The 23938-nt window shown below is 42.6% G+C and overlaps 1 protein-coding gene across 1 annotated transcript in view; it reads right to left on the reverse strand.

The window, feature by feature from the left end:
- Positions 1–22354: 22354 nt before the first annotated feature.
- The window catches only part of LOC115396815 (C-type mannose receptor 2-like), a 38867-nt gene continuing 37283 nt past the window's right edge, over positions 22355–23938 (reverse strand). Inside the window, exon 7 of the mRNA XM_030102858.1 lies at positions 22355–22401. Within this exon, the coding sequence (XP_029958718.1) occupies positions 22391–22401 (11 nt within the window). The 3' untranslated portion in view covers positions 22355–22390. The remainder of the gene's footprint in view (positions 22402–23938) is intronic.

A 23938-nucleotide genomic window follows, 5' to 3' on the forward strand; every position in this document is an offset into this window, starting at 1 on the left:
CCTGGTTGACCTGCCAAAACCAGCAAATTTCCCAACGTGCTGTGAACTATTTATTCCTGCAATACAAGTTTGGATTGTTCATCTGACAGTTCACACAACAATGGTCAAAGTTCTTGCTCGGACATAAGCTGAGCCCAGATATGGCCCTCAGAAGACCCAGGGGTCACATGTGACCCATTAGTTCTGCTTGACCGGAAAATCTTCAATCGGATGAAATTTACAGTTAGTATGGGCTTCATTACATCTGAAAAGGTCACATTTTCACATCATTGGCCATTGTTATTGTGTCTGGCACCCTGGCTAGAGCTAGAGCTGTAGAGCTAGAAAATATTACCGAAAAAAACTGGTGTTTTATAGTGGGGAAGAAAAAGACAGTTAAAGTCCGAGTTAAGCAGAAATAAATTTGTGTTATGAGTTTGTCATACTGCATAACCATGTGTCATTAATCACTGAGCCAAATTTGAATGACTGAAAAAATTGCCCAGTATATAAAATAAGGTCTCAAAATCATGCAAAAACAAGCACTTCTCTCTGCTGTGAAACGCTGGGGGCGTGTCAGCTAGCAGCGCTAGTACCACGCCCACAGCGGGAGGGGAGCCGCCTCCAGCTGGGTCCATCTCATGAGGCTGTTAGCGCTAACAAGCTAGCGCTAACAGCCTCATGAGACGGACCCAGCCCTACCAGTTTGAGCAATCAGAGCCAAAACTGACTCTGAGTCGGATGCTGGGAGTGCTCAGCCTCGTTCCTCACAGTCTCCATCAGAATGGTCATCTATTTGTTTTAATTAAACAGTGGGATTCCCCCGGTCCGCACCAGTTCCAAGCCAGCTGCGAGGCGCCAGCCCGGAGCCGCAGGTCCGCCGCTGAGGAGATCCGCGGGAAGGGCCCGGCGGTCAACCACCGACCCGACCCCCTCCGAAACTGACCCGCCTTCCGCAGCGGCATCGGACACCGCCCCGCGGAGGAACCCCCGCGAGCCCCGGGGAGAAGGCCTCCCGGACCCGGCTGTGCCTCGTGGCGCGGTGGGTGGCCTGGGGTGAGCCGTCGCTCCCCGGGGACAAGGGCAACCCGCAAGGCGGGTTGCGCGGGTTTATTTAGCTAACGGCATCGTTGCCCTGCACACTGTGGCACGCAGGGAAGATGCACGAGAGACGTGGAGGTGACATGCCTGGTTAGCTGACTGGTTGACTGGTTAGCTAGCTGCAAACTGCCGTACGAGACGCTATCTGAGACTCGAAAGATAGCGGGAAAACCACCGATGCTAATGCGCTAAATGTTTTTATATGTTTTCAGCATCCGGGGGGTGGGTTTATGCTAATGAGGGCCGCGTTTTCTGACCCGCCCATTAAATCCTGAAAACAGAAGCGGTGAAAAAAGTCTGTGAAGTCTACCTCCAAAATTAAATCATAAATGGAGGAATGGCTTTTATATGTTATAAAGAAACACATGTATGACTTATTTAAGGTGTTTATTAGAAAATGGCTGATTTTGGTTAACTCGGACTTTAATGAACAAATGTATGTAACATGTAACGCGTAGTAAATTCCATGTGGTGAAGAAATTAAAGATTACTATTTCCTCAACAGGTTTACTCCCAGTAAGAACAGTTTATGGTATATGGGCCTAATCTCTAGCAATGGCAACGTTAGGTTCGTCGAAGAAGGATAGCTAGACAAGAACAATATTTTGTTTGACCAGATTTCATTTAACATTGATTTAAACACTGCTTTAGAAAATGACCTCATCGTAAAGCATCAAAGGATCCAATAAATAACCACCAACACTGGATTATTCCCCAACAGAAAAATACCAGCAAACATAAACAATTGATGAACAAGTGCACAAGAAAGAAAAAATCAAAACGATTAAAAACTAAAAGAGAGAACGTGTGTGTGGGTTCACTTCAGTTCATACATTCATTTGAAACAGAGGGGCACAAATCTCATCTGATTTGGAGAAAATTTGACCAAATGATGGTTCCTCATTGATTGTCTTAACTGGACATTGCTGAGACCTGTACGGGCAGCAGGAAGGACTTAGTGGGGTCAAACCACCACAGATGTTATTCTTCGGGAAGACAGAACAACACTGGGTGGAATCAGAATCTGTGACCTTTACACTCACAGAGCCTTTGTGAGCAGTTTGGAGGATCAAATCCAGGTTCTGATATAAAATGTTCTTTTTTTAACCAGGAAATTGAAATTTTAGGAAGGGACTTCAGGAGTTTAACCCAGCCAGGCTTTGAGGAGCTGCTTATTTGGGTGGAGTTAGTGGTTTGTCTGGAACAGCACTTTGGCATCTGAGCACTAAGAGGGCTGAAATTCACAGCAAAGGCTTTCTTAGATTAGGTGCATGAAATTTGGTGTGTGTAGCCCAAAAACAAATATCAAAAATACCTCATCTTCATATTCAATTCCATCTTTCACCTCCTGACTTTCTGCTCTTCCACCTGTACTCCACTGACATCTGCAACTCACTGCTTCTGTTTTTTTAATGAGAAGATTAAGAAAATCCATCACCACCTTGGTTCCAAATACCCCACCCCCACCACCACCACACTCATCACTGCAGGAAAATCAAACGACACCAAAATGGCACAAATAATGCTGGAGACCCAGAGCAGCTCTGTGTTGCCAGATTGGGCGGGTTTCTGCACAATCAAGCTTCTTTAAACACATCTGGCAGGTTGATGAAATGGTTATGTGCTTGTGACTTGTTTTTATTGTACAAATACTGTATTCACAATTTTATCATGCATTTTCAACAGAGATGGAGGTTTGGGCTGCTTTCTATTGAGTTAAACAGGTTTCACATTGTTTGGGCTGAGAGAGTGATGGATCTGGCAACCTCCTCCAGCAGACCGCAGACCGTACTGAGGTAATTCCGGAGCCAGTGTGAGCCTGGCGTCAGTCCAACTCAATCCTCCACTTCACATCCCTCCCCTATCACCTCAGGTGTGCCCCAGGGCTCTGTCCTGGGACCCCTGCTCATCATCACCTATTTTCTTCCACTTGGTAACATTTTCAGTAAATTTGGGATCCATTCCCTCTGCTTCACTGATGACAACCAGGTCTACATCTCCTCTCAGTTTTGGTGTGTCATACTTCTGATGTCTGTTATTTTTTATAAAAAAAAATTTCTATATGTGGTTTGGGAAATACAAGGTCTAATATAGCCCTGGATTACAAGTCCATTAGACTCAGCAGGTGACGACTTTTTTCACTGACATTTCCTTTTATTAACACAAAATCCATCGAATCATCACAGCTGCTCGCCTCAGCAGGGAGCTCAATGTAAAACACAGGCAAATACAGCGGCAGTGGAAGACACGCAGCTTTTAATTCTTGTGCCTTGAATAGGATTTAAACAAATGTCTTGAAGAACAACTTGCTTCGCTTCATTGCAATCACACAATAGACTTTTATTAAGGGTTGAACACAAGTGCTTTCTTTCTTCATCCTTTTGGCCAGCTCTGCAACAGTCAGCCTGGAGGTGAAGATCAGTCCATCAGAGGTTAGAATTCAGCCTTCACTGGAAGATTATTTAAAAAACAAATAATTGCATAATTCAAATAAAAGTGGCTGCTATTCAAAAATATCGCTATGAAAGTTGAAGCTTTGTGAGTAGAATTACATGATTTTCAAAGAAGATAAAAAAACATTTTTACATAAAAATGTTTCAGGTGAAAACTCATTGTTGAGTTTTTGTGTCAGCCAGGTTTCATGTTCTCAAGGCAATATTTTGGAAATGAAGTCCCTCTGAGACAGAAAAGCTAAAAGCAATGCAGTTGGATTACCAGATCATGTCTTGGTGCTTTTGTTAGTTTTTCCAATGAAACCACAAATCCATGCACACTCACACATTTTGGACCATGTCTGTCAGATATTTCCCATCATTTAATGACCTGATATGTGAAATGTCTTCCTATCAAAGTCAGCTGAGATTAGGGCTGTCAAAACGAAAGCGTTAATTGCGTTAATTAATTTATGTAATCAATCTCATTAAAATTTTTAACGCAGTTTAACGCATGCGCATCATGACAAGCCTCGCCTCTACCAGCGGGTAGCGGTAGTGCACCCGCGTGGAATGCAAGCTGCCTGCAAGCTGCCAGCAACCGAAGAAGAAGTAGAAGCCTCACCTCAGCCTCGGCTGAACGAAAAGCTTTTCGGCATTACAGACTGTTCATCTGTTCCTTTATTATGGATTATTTAGAGAAATTAAGCACATACACTGTCAGTACATTATCATTAAGTATTAAAGTTTATTTAGCCTTTTTTTTCTGTTTCTGAATCGCGGGGCGGCGCCGGAGCGATTAGTTACTTTCACTTCTGTCTGCAGACCTTCTCCTCCCTCCAGACAGAGTCTGCTCTGTCTTTCCACGAGTTTTTCACTCTTTCCGTGTCTTTAAAGGTGCATTGAGGAGTTTGCACGTTTTATGCGAAACAGCGCCCCCTGCGGGCCTTGGGCGTAATGCAGCTTAGTGTGCCTGTGGCTCCCGTGCACGGAAGAGGGGAGCTCCTTCCTTGCTCGTTTAGTAGCGCTCAAGTAAAATGTAAGTTTCTTTTACCTGGTGGAGTCTGTGTGGAGCTGTGGCAGTGCTAGAAGCCAGTCTTTTCTTACTTTCTGGAAGATCCTGCTCAGTTGTTGCTCACTAAGCATCTGGCGGAGTAATGGCGGACAAAGCGAAACTTAAGGAAATCAGGTCAGTGGGAGCGCGCATTACGTCATTCCTTTCAGATTCTCAAAAAAAAAAATGCTGATGCCGGACCGGCACTGCAACTTTCAAGCGACAATTTAGCGCTGTTAGCGGTACATGCAATGAATATGTCAGGGCATATTTATGGTGGAAAATAAGTATTTTAAGGTATATTTTAAGGTTGTAAAACTCCTTAATGCACCTTTAAGTGGAGCCATCAGGCTGTAGCTCCGTCTACTTTCACTTTTACCGTCATGTTTTGTCTGCTGCGCGGACGTCCGCGGATCGGTCCGCGCGGACCCTAGCGGACAGGAATTCATGACGATTTTAACGTCACCCAGACCAACGCGCAACGCACACCCACACGGACATGTGAAGCATGGACGGGCAGCAGACAGGAGGCAGAGGAGGCCTGTCATCAATTCATTTATCAAAACAGAAGAAGAAAGCAATATGGAGGGAGATAAGCCGGTTTGATTAAAAAAATGTTGAAGCAGTTTTCTGTTCTCCACACAAAAAGGAACACTGGCTAAGAATGCCCTGTTTAATTGTGCAAGAAAAAAGTGTGGTATCTCTTAGTTTTACTTTTCTTGTGGTACTACATTTGTTACAGACCTAAAAATGTAACTCCTGCCAAAAGCCAACTTTAGAGTGACTGCAGAGGGAGATCTGCACACACACAGCCAATATGTTGTGGTGTGCATGTTTTAGTTTTTTGAATATTTATTTTATTTGGAGCCTGAAATATAAAACACATCACATGTTAAATATATATAATCATGTCCTGTCGTTTTTTGGTTAATGCAATACAGGAAAAAAGGGTATATTTCAGACATGGTTGGACATTGCGATTATTTGTGATTAATCATGATTAATTAATTTGTAAACTGTGATTAATCTGATTAAAAATTTTAATCATTTGACAGCCCTAGCTGAGATACAGTCCAACTCCTGACCCCGTCAGGCTAAATCATTTGTAAAGAATTGGAATTGAAATTGAGCGTCTCTCCATTTGGAGAGATCCAAGCAAACATAAACTCTCAGGCCCATCTAAAACACAGCATCACAGACATCAACTTGAAATTTAAATGCACTGTCAACCAAGCTAACTTGCTGTGTGAAACACGGTAAATTTAACTGTCATCTCCAAATCACATAGGTTGCTGTGTGCATGGTTTACTATATGCTACCAGCTCTTGCAAAGAATTTAAGATTGCCAAGTAAAGTGGTGAATGATAGAATAGAATACAATAGAATACAAGATAGTAAAACAATAGAACAATACATACTTTTAATCCCACAGGGATATTGTTGCAGAATTACATTATTTGATCAAAACACATGACAGGATTTAGTCTTATCTAACTGATTAATCCTCATGATTTGATTCAAGATCATTGTGCAAATGTGTAATATCCTCATTTGTATATTTAAATATAAGCCTCTATAAACACACACACACACACACACACACACACACACACAGACAGGCACACTTCACAGTTCACAGTTCACACACTTCATCACTTCAGGACAAGACAGCGACGAGGCAAATCGGGAAAACTTTCGCAGCATTTTAAGAAATACTGTAAAGGTAAAATAACCCAATGGTTGGATCTCCATATGTATGTATGACTCTCTTTTTTTTTTTTTTTTACAAAACACAGTAAAGCTCAGCTTAACTTTGACTCGATATGCTTCATGTAAAAGACAGATTTATTCAATGTTCATTATTCCTAATCCAGTATTGTCCTTTTCAGTTCATGATCTCTATTTTTTTCAGTTGTGCTTCTTATAGTCTGAGTGTGTGTATTATTGTTTCCATTAAGAATATTTATTTCATGAGCTTTAGCCACTGGTCTTATTTTGGTGGGTTTTTTTCTAAGAAATTATTTCTTTCTTTCAGATCACAATATGTTTTATCAGCTATTTGTCATTCTGTAGGACATTTCCCTTTTGGGATTTCACCCAAATATAGAACCAAGCATCTTTGGAGGAGTCCATATCCAAATTTTTGTCTTAAGTTTTTTCACTTGTACATTCCTAAAAAACTATGAGAATGATCTACATCAAAATGTCCAGTTTCACCTCCACACCTGAGGCCTGCACGATGAGACTGGATGAACACAGCCAATATATCACTCCATTACCCAGACTGACAAGACCAGACATTTGTAATCTTTGATTAGCCGTGCCACAAAGCCGGTTTTAAACTAGTAATTAAACCCAGGTTGTTCCAATGTTTATCAGTGTGCGGTTACAAAAAGGTGATGGTGTTTTGACTAATAGCAAGCTTAGAGAAACCCTGCAGAGCAGTTGACTTCATCATGGAGTGGAAGATGATTATTCTTCAATATGAAGAATCTAAACACATCATGCAGGCCAAAATCAATACTGTTGCCACAGTTCCTGTCAAAAGCCAGGAAGGAATGCTGGCAGAAATTTGTCAACTCAAACTTTGTGAGGTTGTACAATGTTTATTATTAGATAATATGTCCTTCCTTTGGTTTACTACACACTGATTCCTTTTGAGGCTCGGCTCTCCTTCGTGAGCGTGTCTTGTGTTGGAAGATGAATTCCTCACCATGACGATGCAATCAGTTGTGCATTCCATAAATTCCCATTTCAGCATTTCTTCCATGTGTGACTATTAACCCCATTAATTTGGATGCAAACTTCGAGGAGGTAAACGGACTTGGGAACAAGTCAAGAAAAAGTACAAGACTTTATTTCTGTATGTCATTGAGAACATCAAAAGGGTTGCATTTCTCCCTAAAATCTCTCAGTCCAATCCTCTCATGACTTGTGTTAATTAATTTTATTCTTATTCTGTGTTTCAGTGAACTGATCAATGGATTACAGAGTTCTTCTGGTATTTGTTCTTTGTGGTAAGAACCAAGATGAACATTCAGCAATCATATTTGCATTTTGCATCACTTGCTGACACAAAGTACATGAATGTAATTGTAGCACGCCCCCCGGTTGAAGGATGACACTTTTAACTGATGAAAACTCCGGATTTAATGGCAGTTAATCTTCATCTTCACCGTAAGAGCTTGTGCCTCACTAGGGGGCTGCTAATTACAAAAATACAATGAAATAACAAAAATACAAAACTGTTTTCTCCGTTCCTTTTCAAACTCCGCTCCATTCATTCAACCGTTGTCAAGCAACCTCACCGAAAAAACGTCTTTTCAGGAAACAGTGCTATCAAAATAAAAGCATCATATATCAAAACCGGAAGTTCATCTCCGCTGACAGCAAACAAACATTGGTCGTACAGCTCAACAAAATAAAAGACAGGAATCATGTGAATCCAACATTGAAATGAAATTATGGTTATTTACACTCCCACCAAAATTATGTGTGTTGATTTACATCACAGCAACAACAAATAATTTTTTTTTTAAAGAATATAACATATTTCATATAACATGTAACACAATAAACTAGTACCTTAACAACTTTCTAACAACAATACCAGTTTTTGCACAGGACGCTCTACAACTGATAACTTAGTAGAGCGTTGACCTTTGTGATTTAGTTTACTGTCTCCAAGTGCGAGCTTCACTTTACGCACAAGTCCATCTTTTCCACAGACAGTCTCTAAAACTCGTGCAAGTCTCCATTCTCCTCTGGGCACTTGTTCATCCATGTCCAACACAACATCACCCACTTTTAGATTCCTCTTTGGTGAGTGCCACTTTTGCCTGGAAATGATGTTGAGAACATATTCTCGTCTCCAGCGGCTCCAGAACTGTTCTGCAAGGAATTGCACGCGGCGCCATCTTCTTTTGCCATACAAGTCCTCCTTTGGAAAGGTGCCAGGTGGTGGTAATGGTGCATTGGATTTCATGTGGAGCAGATGATTGGGAGTTAGTGGTTCTAAGCTGTCAGGGTTATTCAAGTTTTCAACCGTCAGGGGTCGATTGTTGACTATAACCATAGCTTCATAGAATAAAGTCCGTAATGAAGCATCATTGAGTCTCCCATGGGCAAGTGACAGAGTAGTATTCAGAACACTTCTGACAGTTCTTATCTGACGTTCCCACACTCCTCCTGCATGACTGGAGTGGGGTGCATTCATTACAAAGTCACATTGTCTTTCACACAAAAAGGTATTTAGTCTCTGAGTGTCTAGTTCATTTAAGGCTGCTCTAAATTCATTTTGAGCACCAACAAAGTTTGTTCCCTGGTCACATTGGATTTGTCGGACTGCAGCTCTGATCGAAATAAAACATCTCAAAGCGTTAATAAATGCATCTGTTGACAAGTCCTCCAAAAATTCTATGTGTACAGCACGAGAACAAAAGCAGGTGAACAAGAGTCTATAACGTTTGTGTTGTTTCCTTCCTTCTGTTGTCATAAATGGACCAAAACAGTCCATGCCGCAGTATGTGAAGGGAGGAAAGGGCTCTAAACGTTTAGGAGGTAAGTCACTCATTCTCTGACCTTCTGGAGCTTTGCGGAGTCTGCGACAGGTCACACACTGACGGATAAAAGAAGCAACAGTTTTACTCATTCCAGGAATCCAGTATCCATTTGATCTGATTTCATTTATGGTGAATCCTTTTCCTTGGTGTTTTACTTTGTCATGACAGTGGGATATTATTAGTTTGGCTGCATAATGATCCTTTGAGATCACAATGGGGTGCTTGAAAGAGTCACTTGTTGGTGAATGTTGAAGTCTCCCTCCCACCTTGAGGAGACCATCTGTGTCGACAAAAACATCCAGTTTAAACAGTTTGTGGCGATGTGGAAGCTGTTTTCCCTTACTCAACAGTTTTATTTCTTGTTCATATGTTTGACTCTGCACATCATGAATGATCACATATTCAGCTTTTTCCTTTTCACTCACTGTAGCTGGTGCATTTGATTTGATTTGTTTAGCTCTTCTTATAAGATGTGCTACAGCTTTGACTGCTTTGGACCATGACGAGAACTTACTCAGACGTTCTGCAAGACTTGCAGTGTCTGTGACTTTAGTAAACATTGTCTGTACTTTTCTGACTTCTGGATCTCCAACAGCCAGCTCCAGCTCAACAGTTTGTGGTGTGGGTAGTTCATTTTTCCACAAAAAGGAGGGGCCAGTGAACCAGCTAGACTTAATTAATTCATTGACTGTTGTGCCCCTTGATGCACTGTCAGCTGGGTTCACTTCTGATGGCACATAAAACCACTGCGTTGGGTTTGTACTTTGTCTGATTCTTTGGACCCTGTTAGCTACAAAGGTGTGAAAACGGCGTGACTCATTGTTTATATAGCCCAATACCACCTTTGAGTCAGTCCAAAAATATTCTTTCACATCATGACAGAGTTCTGCCCTTAACATATTACTGACTGAGACAGAAACTGCGGCTGCTGTTAGTTCAAGTCTGGGGATTGTGGTTAGCTTAGTTGGAGAAACTCGAGCTTTTGCTATTACCAGAGAGCAGTGAATTTCATCTTTAGCATTTTTGGCTCTCAGATAACTACATTGTCCATAACCACTTGAGCTCGCATCTGAAAAATGATGCAGTTCTATTTCCTTCGGCTCACCAAAACTAACAGGTAAGTAACAGCGAGGTATATTTAGCTTTTCTACATTTACAAAGTCAGTTAGCCAGTTCTCCCACCTAGGTTTTAGTGTGTCTGGCAGAGGTTCGTCCCAACCAATACCATGTTGGCACATTTCTTGTAAGATTCTCTTTCCATTCAGTATATACGGTGCTAAGAATCCGAGTGGATCATAGATTGATTCAACAGTGGATAGGATGCCTCTGCGTTTGGCTGGCTGGACTTTTAGTGTGTTGTCAAATCTCAAACAGTCCATTTCAATATTCCATTGGATGCCTAGAGCTCTTTCTTGTGGCAGATCTTTGAAGGTTAGATTCTTTGTGTTTGTTCTTACAGCACATTCTGATGAAGGGATGCTTTGCAAAACAGTGGGATCATTAGAAATGAACTTGTGGAGACGGAGGTTACCTTTACTGCATATTTCTCTGGCCTCCTGTGCCAACTGGATTGCTTCCTCCACTGTGTTTGTGCTTGTAACTCCATCATCAACATAAAATTCCTTTTCCATGAACTTTGAACCTGTTGGGTGCGACTTGCTGTGTTCTTTGGCCTAATATTTCAGTCCATAATTTGCGCAGCCTGGAGACGATGCTGCACTGAAAAGGTGGATTTTCATTCTGTAGGTTTGAGGTTGTGTTTGTATCACCGTTTTTCCACCAGAGTAAGCGCAAATAGTCCCTGTCCCTTTCATCAACATGAAACTGATGGAACATCTTTTCTATATCGCACATCATAGCAATAGGACGCTGCCTGAACCTTATGAGAATACCAGTCAGATTGTTTATTAAGTCTGGTCCTTGGAGAAGATGATCATTGAGGCTTGTTCCATTGTATTTGGCTGAACAATCAAATACGACACGCAGTTTTGTTGGCTTTTTTGGGTGATAAATCCCATGGTGGGGAATGTACCATTGTTCACCTTTTGTTGCCTCATTTTGTATTTCTTCAACATCTCCTCTTTCAATTATGTCATTCATGTATGCCACATAGTCTCTTTTGTAATTCTTATCTTTGTTAAACCTTCGCTTTAAGTGTTCGAGTCTGATTTCTGCAAGCCTTTTGTTGTCTGGTAATTTTGGCCTTTGTTTGAATGGGAGAGGCATCTCACAGTGTCCTCGTTCATTTTTCCTTATTCCATCCTTGAGTTTGTCCAGAAAAATAAGATCCTCTTGTGAGACTGTTTTGTCACTTGCTTTTGTGTCCTTAAAATCTGACTCAAGAACATTGATCACATCTATAGGTGTCACTGCAGGTAATTCTTTTACTGTAACTCTATGGCACATACTTGTTTCAGTTTCTTTATGCTCTGAGGTGGAGCCACCAACAATGCTCCACCCGAGATCTGTCAATATTGCAAATGGCTCATTGTCATTTCCGAGAAGAACCTGTTTTGGAGCTAGAGTTCTGGGACAGTTAAATCCAATGAGTAATCCCACATCACAGTTCATTAATGGTGGTATTTTGTCAACAATCTCTGACAGATGGGGCCATTGCTTTGCAGTTTCATTTGTGGGTATGTTGTTATAGTTAAAAGGGATAAGGTCCTTTGTATAAGAGGGTGGAAGGTCAATGTGAACATCTGAGTTGTAACCTCTCACACGTAACCCTGAGACTCTCTGACTTTTAACCATCGCATGAACTCCCAGCATTGTGGTTAGCTTTAACTTAACTGGATGGGAGTCTGCTTGTAACTGGTTCAGTACCTCTTCACTGACAAATGTGCTGTCACTTTGGGTGTCTAATAAAGCGTACACTAACTGCTCTTTAGATGAACTCTGGGCAGTGGAAACCCACACAGGGACAATCATGGAGGTACTACCTGACTGACCCACCTTTGTGACGTTCAGAGCTGTGGCTGCTGTAGTATTAATTTCTGTGGCTGAAGAAACATTTACAGAGCTCTGAGGTCTTTCATTTCTCTTGTAATTTTCATTGTGCAAACAGGTGGGATGCCGTCCTTTGCAAATGTCACATGTGTGTCGATGACGACAGTCTTTGGCATTGTGGCCCACCTTTAAGCAGCCGTAACACAGTTTTTTGTCCTTAATAAATGAATGTTTTTCATCCAGTGACTTTTCTGTGAAGCTTGGACATTTTGGTAATGGGTGCTTTTCATCTTTGCAGAACATGCAAGCTACCTTAAACTTTGGGTTGTTTGAATTTACTTTATCAGATTGCACAGAAGTTTGTGTTGTAAAGACTTGAGAAGCGGATCTGTTTGGTTTAATCTCTTTTGAGTGTCCCTTTTCCAGAGGTGAACTACACGAATGGAGTGCATATGAAGAGGTCACAGGGTTACAGGCAATTTCCGCCTCAAGTGCTATGAACTCTGTAAAATCCTTAAAAGAAGGAAAATTTCCACTTTCCATGAGAGCAACTGTGACCTGACGATTCCAACGTGTTGCAAGCCATTCTGGGACCTTTCGTAATAACTTTTGGTTCTCCTCACAGTCACTTAGTATCTCCAAGCCCTTTACATGAGGTGTTGCTTGCAGACAAGCTGTGAGAAAGTCAGAAAATGTCCGTAAACCTTCTGCATCTTTTGGATGGATTTTAGGCCACTTTGAGAGTTTGTCTCTGAATGCCTTTTGAATGACAAAGGGCTGACCATAGCGTTGGTCAAGTTTTTTCCATGCATCTCTGTATGCGTCTTCATCACTCCGGTAAAATGTGCCCTCAAGACATTTAAGTGCTGGACCAGTGACATACCTTTTTAACAAGTGCAGCTTGTCAGCAGCAGATATACCTTTGGAGTCCACAAGTGAAACAAATGATGACTTCCATTCAATGTCGCTGATTGGATCTCCGCTGAACACCATGGGCATCGGCACCGGGATTCTGCTTGCAGCTATGCTGTCTTGGATAGCTTTAGCCAGCTGGGAAATGTCTGTTGGAGGTGATGGAGCGATAACATGAGGAAGAAGTTGTTCAACAGGATTATCAACAGGAATGGATGCGTATTGCTGCATGGGCAGGTGACATGAACCTGCAGATGGTAGTGGAACTTGTGCAAAGTTCTGGTTGACAGGAGAAGCCACATGTAACATAAACTGACTGTCCATATCAACTTTCAATTCCTTGTCATAAATCTCTAATTTTGCACGTGCAGCTTGCCTTTCCTTTTCTGCTTGTAAACGCTCAAGTTCAGATTTCTGTGCATCTAATTCCTTCCTGTGTTTTTCTTCCATATCTCTTATCTTTTCTCTTTGTTTGATTTCCTCTTGTGTTATTTTACTGCTTAATTCCACTACGTGCGTCTCTGCTCCGCTCAGCTCCGGACCGCTGCGCTCCGGACCGCTCCGTTTGTTCAAAACCCACAGCGTGCGCTTTGCTCCGCTGCGTCTCTATTCCGCCCGGCCGGAGAAGCAGAGCAGCGCATGCGCTATTTCGCATCGACCTCCAAAAGCTGAGCAGTCTGGGCCACACTGACATCTTTCTCTGTACATCCTGTAGAAAGGATGATGGGGTCATATAAAATTTTATGATTCTCCACTTCCAAAATCAGCGTCTCTTCATGCTGGTTGTTGTGCTTCAACACGCTGAATTTCGTTCAACAGGATGTTGACATTCGGGCCTTTCAGAATAAAATGCATACACGGTCCTGAATAGGCTATGTATTTTGTAGAAAACACGAAATTTATGGACAATAGCCTGCAAATGGGCCATATATGCAGCTGTGTAAACATTCAGAAACGTTCGACTATAGCTTGATTACAGGCAAAACAGAAGTTTGTCAAATAAAATTTGATAGTGTGCTTTAATTTTTGTTTGCCCGCTTTTTAAAGTGTATATTTTAATCAGTATGATACGTCTATTCGTGATATATCCGACAATTAATGTGACGGAAAAAAAAACGTCTTTTAACAGTTTAAAGTTTTTAATAAAGACAAAATGATTTTATTTTGTATAAAACCGGAGGTTGTTGGAGTTCTCTTTCCTGTTTGGTGCATCTGAACTGTGGAAATTTATGCGTACGGAGACCTGACGGACCGGACCGGAGAGAAAAATAGACCTCGGCTCTATTTTGGACTGACGGAGCGGAGCGGACCGGAGCAGAACGGAGGCTATGAAATCAGCTACAGTCATTAAAATAGCAACGTATTTGCTGCGGCGGTCGGACCGGAGCTGAGCTGAGCGCAGACGGAGCGGACCGGAGGATGTGGAATTTAGGGGTTATACTGAGCTTCCTTAGCAGCTAATTCTGCAGCTGCATCAATTCTTTTGACAGCAATACTTGCTTCAGAGTGATAACTTGACTGTGATGCAGTACCAAATATGGATTTCGCATGTTCATAAGCTAAGAGTTGATGGAGGCGATGTCTTTCCCTCTTTTCATCATACTCATCAACTGCTGCCAAACGCTCAGAAATGATTTTCATAATGTCCTTTGTCATCGATTCACAAGAGTCCATTTTGCGCCGTATGACATGAGATGGTGCATTACGCTCTCTCAGTTCATTGTATAATTTCATCATGTCATTTACAGTCTTTTCTATATCATCGGCCATTTCTGCTAATTGTGAATCTGACAGATCACTTTTCAAGTCTTCTCTATATACTCGGACCTGGCCTTTCCAGTGTTCATAAATGGTTAACAGTTTTCTCTCCCTTTTATCCTGCTCTTCCTTTCGGTATAAAAACATTTTCTCTGTGGGCACACTGCGCCGTTGTGATCGCCTCGTTAACGTTTCATTAACTGCCCCGTCCATTTCCTCCAGTTGATCTCTCTGACTTATCAGATCCTCCATGTTTTCCATTGTGAGAGCAATAGCTTGTCCCGTATCTGTAGATCCTTGCTGCAGGTCGCTGCTCCGCGGCGTTCCGTTCCGTTCCTTGAGATCGCAGGCAGCTCCTTGTAGCACATCTCGGTTGACAAGCTGTCACTCTTCTCGGAGGTAAGCTCTTACTGTAGCACGCCCCCCGGTTGAAGGATGACACTTTTAACTGATGAAAACTCCGGATTTAATGGCAATAAATCTTCATCTTCACCGTAAGAGCTTGTGCCTCACTAGGGGGCTGCTAATTACAAAAATACAATGAAATAACAAAAATACAAAACTGTTTTCTCCGTTCTTTTTCAAACTCCGCTCCATTCATTCAACCGTTGTCAAGCAACCTCACCGAAAAAACGTCTTTTCAGGAAACAGTGCTATCAAAATAAAAGCATCATATATCAAAACCGGAAGTTCATCTCCGCTGACAGCAAACAAACATTGGTCGTACAGCTCAACAAAATAAAAGACAGGAATCATGTGAATCCAACATTGAAATGAAATTATGGTTATTTACAGTAATAATTGTGTCTAATTGTCTGATTGTGAACTTTGGAATTGGAAGTCTGTCAGCTGAGTGACGGCTGTCCGGGGATTGACATTCCCAAGAGGTTTAAAAAGCCTCCTGCGGTTATGATGATTAATTTTTACTCATGTGAGAAACAATGTTGAACTGAACCAGTCTCAAAAGATTTTTTTTTTCTATCTTCATCCACCAGAGTTTGGCCTCACTTCCTGCGATCGCTACCAGTACCACTATGTCAACTTGAAGATGAGCTGGTTTGATGCTCAGCGTTACTGCAGACTGAAATACACCGACCTGGCAAACTTTCATAGTTCAGAGGACGTAGCAACAGCAAAAACAGCAACAGAAGACGAGACATTTGGGCCATATGTGTGGATTGGACTGAATGATCATCCCTCGGCACGGAAAGAAGTCATTGCTACTGAACTCAACTCCTGGAGATGGTCGGGAACTAACATACGATATACTTTCGTAAACTGGAAGACAGGGGAACCAAATTTCCAAGGTGCAAATGAGAGTTGTGTGAGGACATTTCCTGATGGACAATGGGAAGATTCACATTGCGATTTACAATCTCCCTTTATTTGTTTTGATGGTAAGAAACAATTTCCCTTTTTTTTTTTTAAGGAATACCACTCGTCTTATTAGCCACAGCTCGGGGTGTGACGACACACTCAGCCCACAAAACAAGACAAGACACAATATTGAGTTCATGATCACGAGAGGAGATTTCCACTTAGCTTTAAAAAAAAAAAAAAAGACAAATCAAAGAACTAGACAAACAGACTTTATTATTTATCCATCACAAAACAATACAGATGCACTTTAAAATGTTATATAATTGACATCCATGCATGGCCAAAACATGAGAATAATTGAAATAAAAATTTCTGTTTTTCTTGCACTCTCTTTTTCTTCCTAAAGCACCATTAAATTCTACTGACAAAAAGAGATTCATCTGGATCGACCTCCCTTTGAATTGGATCGACGCCGAGACTCACTGCAGGGTAAACCACACTGATCTGGCTGTGATTGAAAATAGCGAGGAAAACGAAGACGTGGCGTCGCTTGGCTTTCCAACGGCTTCGTGGATCGGCTTGTACCGATATCCTTGGATCTGGTCTGATGGAAACCGCATTGGCTTTGAAAACTGGAGAAGTAACCAACCAGATAACGCACATGGAGAAGAGGCCTGTGGGAATGCGAATGTTGACCATAAATGGAGCGATGCCGATTGTAGCCTGAAGTATCCATTTCTCTGCTATGGAGGTACAATGAGCCCAGTGTTGACATTTCACGATAATATGCAGCAGCTGAATTATGATATTTATTCTTTTGTGTGTGATTGTCCAGCTCCCAAAGTAAGGAAGACTTTCGTGCACATGAAGTTTGGCAGTGATGTGGATCTGTCAAATCCAGCAGTCCACATCCAGATTCTCCAGCAGGTGAAAATCACATTTCATTCATTTCGATCAGCTGAATTTCTGCTTCAGTTTACTTTTTCTTTTCCTTCTTATCAAATGACACTTTCCTTTGAATGGTCTCACAAGATAAAAAACATCGCGAGGGTCTACTTTTGCATGAAAGTGTCACAAAGACATCTTCAGTCATTTAATGAAAACGTTGTTTGTATTCTAAACAACGCAAAGTGCTGAACAGTAAAAACAGTCATAAAAACATTAAAGAACAAAAACCGCACCATCGATCAGTATGCACACACACACACACACACACACACACACACACACAAACAGAGACAGACAGACAGACAGCCAGATCTACACAGTACTGTGGGACAAACATCAGAAGAATCCTGCCCGCTGCTGCTGTGCAGGAGTCGGCGATGAGGAGGGTTGTGATGTTTCTGCAGGATGTTTTGTGTTTTGTACCAGCAATAACACTCGAGCGCCAAGCGCGGCACGATTTTGTCGCACGAATGAATTCACACACCAGCGATAAAACCTGTGCATCTTGCGCGGCGCGATCTCATTTCTCGTGCGAGTGCAGTCACGTTCAACGTGTCCGGTAGAAACACGGCGTGAGGCCGGGTGTGCGGATGAGGTCTGGAGGAACCAGGTCACCGAGGGCCCTGAATGCCCTGTGGAGGTCACGGAGAACTGGAGTTATGTGGCGAAAGGCACATACCGTTAAAATTTACAAGAGCAATAAATGAGAGCCAGCTACGCCTTATTGCCACTCAGTCATTGCACTTGCAAAAGAGAGCCAGCAGTTTAATCTTGTGTAATTATTTATCCATCTCGTCTTTCTTCTGTTTGGCGCACATGGCTCATTGGTATCAGTCCACAGGATGGGCTGCTCCTACTTGGCCAAAAATAATTGTGAAAGTGCAGATAACTGTGTGAAAATGTAAGGAGCAGAAATAAATAGACTGAAAAATCATGACGATAGCAAAGAATAAGTCATCAAAAATTCTACCAGTAAGGTATTGAAGGATTTGTACTTCGTTACTTGACACCTCAGGACTGAGTCAATGTGTGGGTCATGTTAAATGAGGCAGATTTGTTGTTTTCCCCACAGGCCGGGGGTTTGGAGCGGCTGTGGTTTGGGGGGCTGCATACCCCCCACCCCCCCACCCCCCCGCCTGTCTGCGGCGGGGGGGTGGGGGGGTGGGGGCGGCAGTTGTGGGTGGCGGGGGGTTCTGGATGTGGGGTTCGGTGTTCCCTTGCCTTCCGGGGGTGTCTCCCACAGGATGTGACAGTTGGATGACGCGGGAATGTGAGTGTGTTTGGGGTAGGATGGACTGTGTGTGTGTGTGTGTGTGTGTGTGTGTGCGTGTGTGTGTGTGTGTGTGTCTGTGTGTCTGTGTGTGTGTGTGTGTGTGTGTGTGTGTGTGTGTGTATGTGCGTGTGCGTGCGCGTGCTTGTTAGCGTGTGCGTGTGCGTGAGAGGGTGTGAGTGTGTTGGAATGTGAGTGTGTGTGTGTGTGCGTTTGGTTTAGGGATGAGTGGTTGTGTGTGTGTGTGTGTGTGTGCATGTGTGTGTGTCAGTATGAGTGAGTGGGTATGAGTGTTGGGTTGGGGCGGGGGGGAGTGAGGCGGGAGAGGACAAGGGGTGGGAGGGGTGGGCCGGGCGGGGGACGGGCGGGGGGGTGGGTTCCGGGTGGGGGTCGTGGGGGGGGGGGGGGGGTGGGGTGGGGTGGGTTGGGGGGGGGGGGGGGGGGGGGGGGTGATGCCCTGGATCTCGGGGTGCGTGGCCGGAGCACTGGGGGGTGTACTGGCCCGGGGTGGGTAGCCGCCCGTGTGGGCTGGTTCTCCCGGGTGGGTCATAGCCCTTCGCCTGGGTGGGGGGTTGGCTCCTGGGCTCTTGGGCCTTGGGCTCTCGGCCCTGCCCGCCCCGGGCGTCCGGCGCCCGGGGTGGACCGGCTCCTGCCGGTCATGGCTCCGCGGGGCCCGGGCCCCGGGACTGCCGGGGTCCCCGGCCGGGGCTTTCCTCTGCCCCGTTTCTGGACTGGAGCGTGGGCGTCTGCCTGGGGGGGCGGCTTGGATCCGGGCTCTGTGATGTCCGCCGGCTGTCTGGGCTCTGAGGGCCTCTCTGGCCTGCTTCTGGCCTTCTCAGAGGTCAGAGGTCATATATGCATGATCACTATCACCATCACTATCACCATCATATTCACATGATCACGTTGATCTTTAATCACTCTTTACATACTGGGTTACCTTGTCTTCTTGTGGTGGTTAGACTAATGGTGATCTGTAGCAGACCTCTCTTGATGCACGCCCCTAGTTTACTACTAGTTACGACTAGCTATATTCAAAAAAAAAAAAAAAAAAAAAAAATACGGTTTGTGGTGTCCTTGCATTTCCCTCCTCCCCTACACCTCCTTTTATTTTTGTGGCCTGGTCTGTTCACTAATATGGTTTGGAAAAAAAGGGGGGGGGGAAAAAAAAAAAAAATGTATGTACGGTTCTGTAATTTTCTGTGTTGGTTGTCGGCTCTGTTTTGGTGTTGTCTCGATTGGGGGTTTGGGATTGTTCTAGGTTGCGTGTGGTGCGTCGACAACACTGTTTTGTATTGTGACTTTGTACATAGGTTGTGCCGCCCCCCCCCCCCCCCCCCCCCCCCCTTCCGTTCTCCCTCTCTTTATCTTTCTCTCTTTCTGTCCCTGCTCTCTGAGCGTTTCCGTCCCGGTCCTGTCCGGTAGCCATGCCGGATGCCAGCTTTAAATAAAGGCAGCAGCAGGAGGAGACTCAGTCTCATCCTGCTGCTAATATTAAAATCTGTTCGGATAGTAAAAGGCTACAATCATACAATATTGCACGCCCCAGCTACCGAACAGGACAAGGGAAAAAAGAAAAAAAAAAAAAAAAAAAAAAAAAAATGAGGCAGATTTCTTCTGTTCGAGCATCTGCATTCATTATGAAAAGCCTGAGCTCAGATAAAGATCGCTCTTTTTGACTGTGGTTGATGAAGTTCCATTTATTTCTTTTCAGCTGGACACACTGTTGACTAATCAGGGGATAACGGACTTCAAACTGAGCTGGAAGGGACAAGAGAATCCAAAGAAAGAAGTGAAACAACCTTCACCATGTTAATATGGATCTTTCACAGAAACAGTTGACAGTAGAAAAAAAACGCATTCGTCTCCTCTGTAATAATGACGTATTGTGATGAGGGCTTGATTTCATTTAACTACCTGAGTTTCGGTTTTACAGGTTTCATTTGGGAAAGCTTAATTTCTTCATGTGTGTGTTTTTTTCCTGACATTGTGCCACATCTGTGAGGAACATGCATTTGTGGGATGAGGAGCTGAACTCAGCTTCCAAAGTAGCCGGGGTGAAGTTCAGCAGCCTGGAGGAAATTTATAATATTCAGCTGCTTAAGAAAGCCAAGAACATTTGCAGAGACGAAACCCACCCTCTGCATCAGGAGTATAAGCTCCTCCCCTCTGGCCTCCGCTTCACTGTCCCTCTAGCTACTAAAAACAGATATAAATTTTCCTTTGTGCCTCTCTCCATCCGCGCTTTAAATGCTGAGAAGAAGAGGAAATAACAGCATGTCCACCAGTCTCCATGCTTTACTATGCAACTACTGCACATTTGCTGACAGTGGTTTGTCATTTCTTGTTTGCCGTCTGGAATGTTTCGCACAGCTTGGTTTTATGGGTCCACCTTGCTGATCTGCTTTTTATTTGTACTGGAGCTGATTATGCACCGAGGTTTGTTATGCTTTTATGTTGTCTTGTATATTTATGTTATGTATGAACGTGAACTTACTGCACACTGAATCGCCCTCCAAGGGACAAATGAATAAACTGAACTGAACTGTTTCTTTTCAAACAATTAATGAGTTTACAGTGGATCTGTTCTTGAGGTAGCCTGAATCAATTTACAAAAAGGACTTTACGCCACCTGAAATTTCTAGGTAAAAACAAAAATACTTAAATGTTATATTCTATATAAAATCTTGTGATGTCCAATTTAACAATGCTAATATTTGAATATTAGCATTAATAGGCAAATTGTCAGTTGCTAAAGAAAAAAGAACATTTAGATCTTTCTGTTGCTTCTTGTTCGAATCTTGCTGCATCATTCACAACATTTAACATAAGTTAGACATGATATTCATTATTCACTGCTGAGTTGTAATCAAATCTTTTGAACGGAAGTTGTGTGAATCTGATGTATAATGTGTGAACAGACAAGCTGTGATCTTATTTTTAACTAAGGTAGTTGATTGATTTACATAAAAATATTTATTCTACTAAGTAAGTCGAAAGGTTTTTTTTATCTCTTCTGTGTGTGTGTGTGTGTGTGTGTGTGTGTGTGTGTGTGTGTGTGTGTGTGTGTGTGTGTGTGTGTGTGTGCGTGTGTGTGTGTGTGTGTGTGTGTGCGTGTGTGTGTGCAGCATTACTTAAAGGTATAATACAGGATTTTGATTTCCGGGTAAATAATTGGTGGATCACGCTCGCACGCTTCCGCGTTTCCTGGGAGAAGCAGGAGAGCCGGGCGGATGGTCTGGCGCATGCGCGTTGTTCAAAGAGTGAGTAACAGATGTTTGGCTTCGTCTTTTCGAGAAAATCCTGTATTAGACCTTTAATTTTACATTTTCTGTTTTTGTTTTTAAATGTTTCTGTGCATTTGCACATAGCTTTCACATTATGTTCAATTTAGTTAAATTGTATTTTTGTTGGTTGGATTATTAAAATTTGTTTTGAGTTCAAATGAAATTTGTGATGCATGTTATTTACTGTTTACAATTGCTTTAAATTTTCGCAGTTGATTCCTGTAAATCAATATGTCACATGAATATTTTCCACTGATGCCTTAATTCCTTTAGTGAACATCTTTTATTATGTTTACCATGAAGACAAGTCATACAACAATATATTACAAAGAAGAAAAAAACACATAACTCGGGAGTTTGGCTTCCATTTTTACTGGTTTTAAACAACAATGGTGCAAATGGTCTCAAACAAAATCCTTATCCGCAATGAAACTACTTGATTTTTGGAGCTCAAATCAGTTGTAGGACAAATGACAGTCTGACTAGATTTTGGATATGATAGAATAGGATAGGATATTGTTTCTTGAGTGTATGGAAATTTTAATTATCTATGAAAATTGTAGTAACAAAGATAATGAAGAAAGACAAAGACAAGACACATTATTAAGTAATATACAGTAAAAATAAAATATTTAACAATTCGTACATCAACGAAGCTGGTATTTAAGCTCAGTACCGCCGTGAAATTACTGAAATGTAAAGAACATTTCTACATCAAAAAGCAGAGTTAGCTAAGTGTATTTTTATGGGTAAGAACCAGAAAAAGTTCTTTTGCGTGAACGACGTGCCGTCGCAGTCTGAAAGACGTTCTCACAGCTTCAACACTCATCTGAAAGGAAAGACAAAACCATCATATCGAGCACAAACAAGCGCATATGTGTGAGTTTACTGTGACCTACAGGGAATCAAATCACTCCAATCATTGATCAACAGCAGCTACATTGGAGTTCACAATAAGTCTGAACGACTGATCAATGATTTGAGATGTAGACATTTTTGAAAGTTTAAAGCTCGGGTCGGCAATCTTGGAAAACTAGCATGTAGAACGAATGTAGCATCTCCCCAAGGCTCCACCCAGCTCCCACCCCATTGGAGGAGCTCCCGTTGGGAGCGAACGCAGTGGACGCGGAAGCACCGTGCACATGGAGTTTGTGATCGCCTCCAATGTTCTTAACCTTTCTGACTGCCCGCACACAACGCGCATAGGAGCGCAGTGCGCCCGCTCCGCTTCGTTCTATTTTTCACGCGAGCCACGAGCGCGTGTTGCTCCTTGGCAACACGCGCGCAGATTGAACCAGGGCCAGTGCACGCCATTGACATGTACGCGCAGGGGGCTGGTAGAACGGCGAAGGGATTTGATTGGTTCCTGAAGAGCGGTCCGCGCCTTACAATTGGTCGGAATTTTTACTCTCCTTTGGGCGCTACTGTTGTCAGATTTTTTCTGCACCTTTTTCTGCCCACATAATGTATTGACTTCTCCCAGGGGGCAAGGAGCATTTCACTCAGTATGACAAACACCATTTTATGCATTTCACTCTTCTGAAAAGACATTAAGTTTATTTACTCTTTTTAAGTGATGTTTGAAGGTTCCATGCAGTTTTTTTCAACTTATTCTTGCCGTTAAGAAGCCCAGTAACGAGACACTTATTGCAGTCAGGTGTGCTGCAACTGGGGGAGCCTTGAAACATGGCCTGTTTTTCCTTTTTGGAACTGCGAGTTTTTCTTACATGAAGTTTAGATTAGAAAATTGTCTGAATGCTTCAAATAAAAAAAAATAAAATAAAATGTCTTCAACAGAAAGTTCTTGCTTCTCTAATCAGCCCATTTAATAACATTGGCTCTGCACTCTCTGCAGGGAATATGATGCAGGAACCCTCACACACACGCGCACGCACACGCACATGCACACACACAGAACAGACATCCTTTGACAGTTTCAAGCAGAAATGAGTCCAGGCCTCCTGGTGGCCTTAAATCCCTCTGTGTTTCAGTGAACAGCCAATCACAGGTCTCCTGCCCACTGAAGCAGTGCTCCACTTGCCCTGCATCAATCAATCAATCAATGACACAAACAGGAGGAGAGAGGGAATGTTAGGAGACTGCAGATTCATGTCAATTATGACCTGTTTCATAACACGAGGAAGCGTTATGGAGTCTGTTCATCACCATTTCTAATCAATTGTGGACCCATATTGACAATAAGGTCAAAGGTCAAATTTATTTATATAGCACATTTAAAACACAGTAGCCACTGCCCAAAGTGCTGCACAAATTTTAAACAAGCATTAAAATATAACATACAAGAAGGAAAGAAAGGAAAAGAAAAGTATTTAAAAAAATAAATAAATAAATAAAAATAAATATAA

Source organism: Salarias fasciatus, chromosome 11 (genome assembly GCF_902148845.1).
Source record: "Salarias fasciatus chromosome 11, fSalaFa1.1, whole genome shotgun sequence".
NCBI classification, from domain to species: domain Eukaryota; kingdom Metazoa; phylum Chordata; class Actinopteri; order Blenniiformes; family Blenniidae; genus Salarias; species Salarias fasciatus.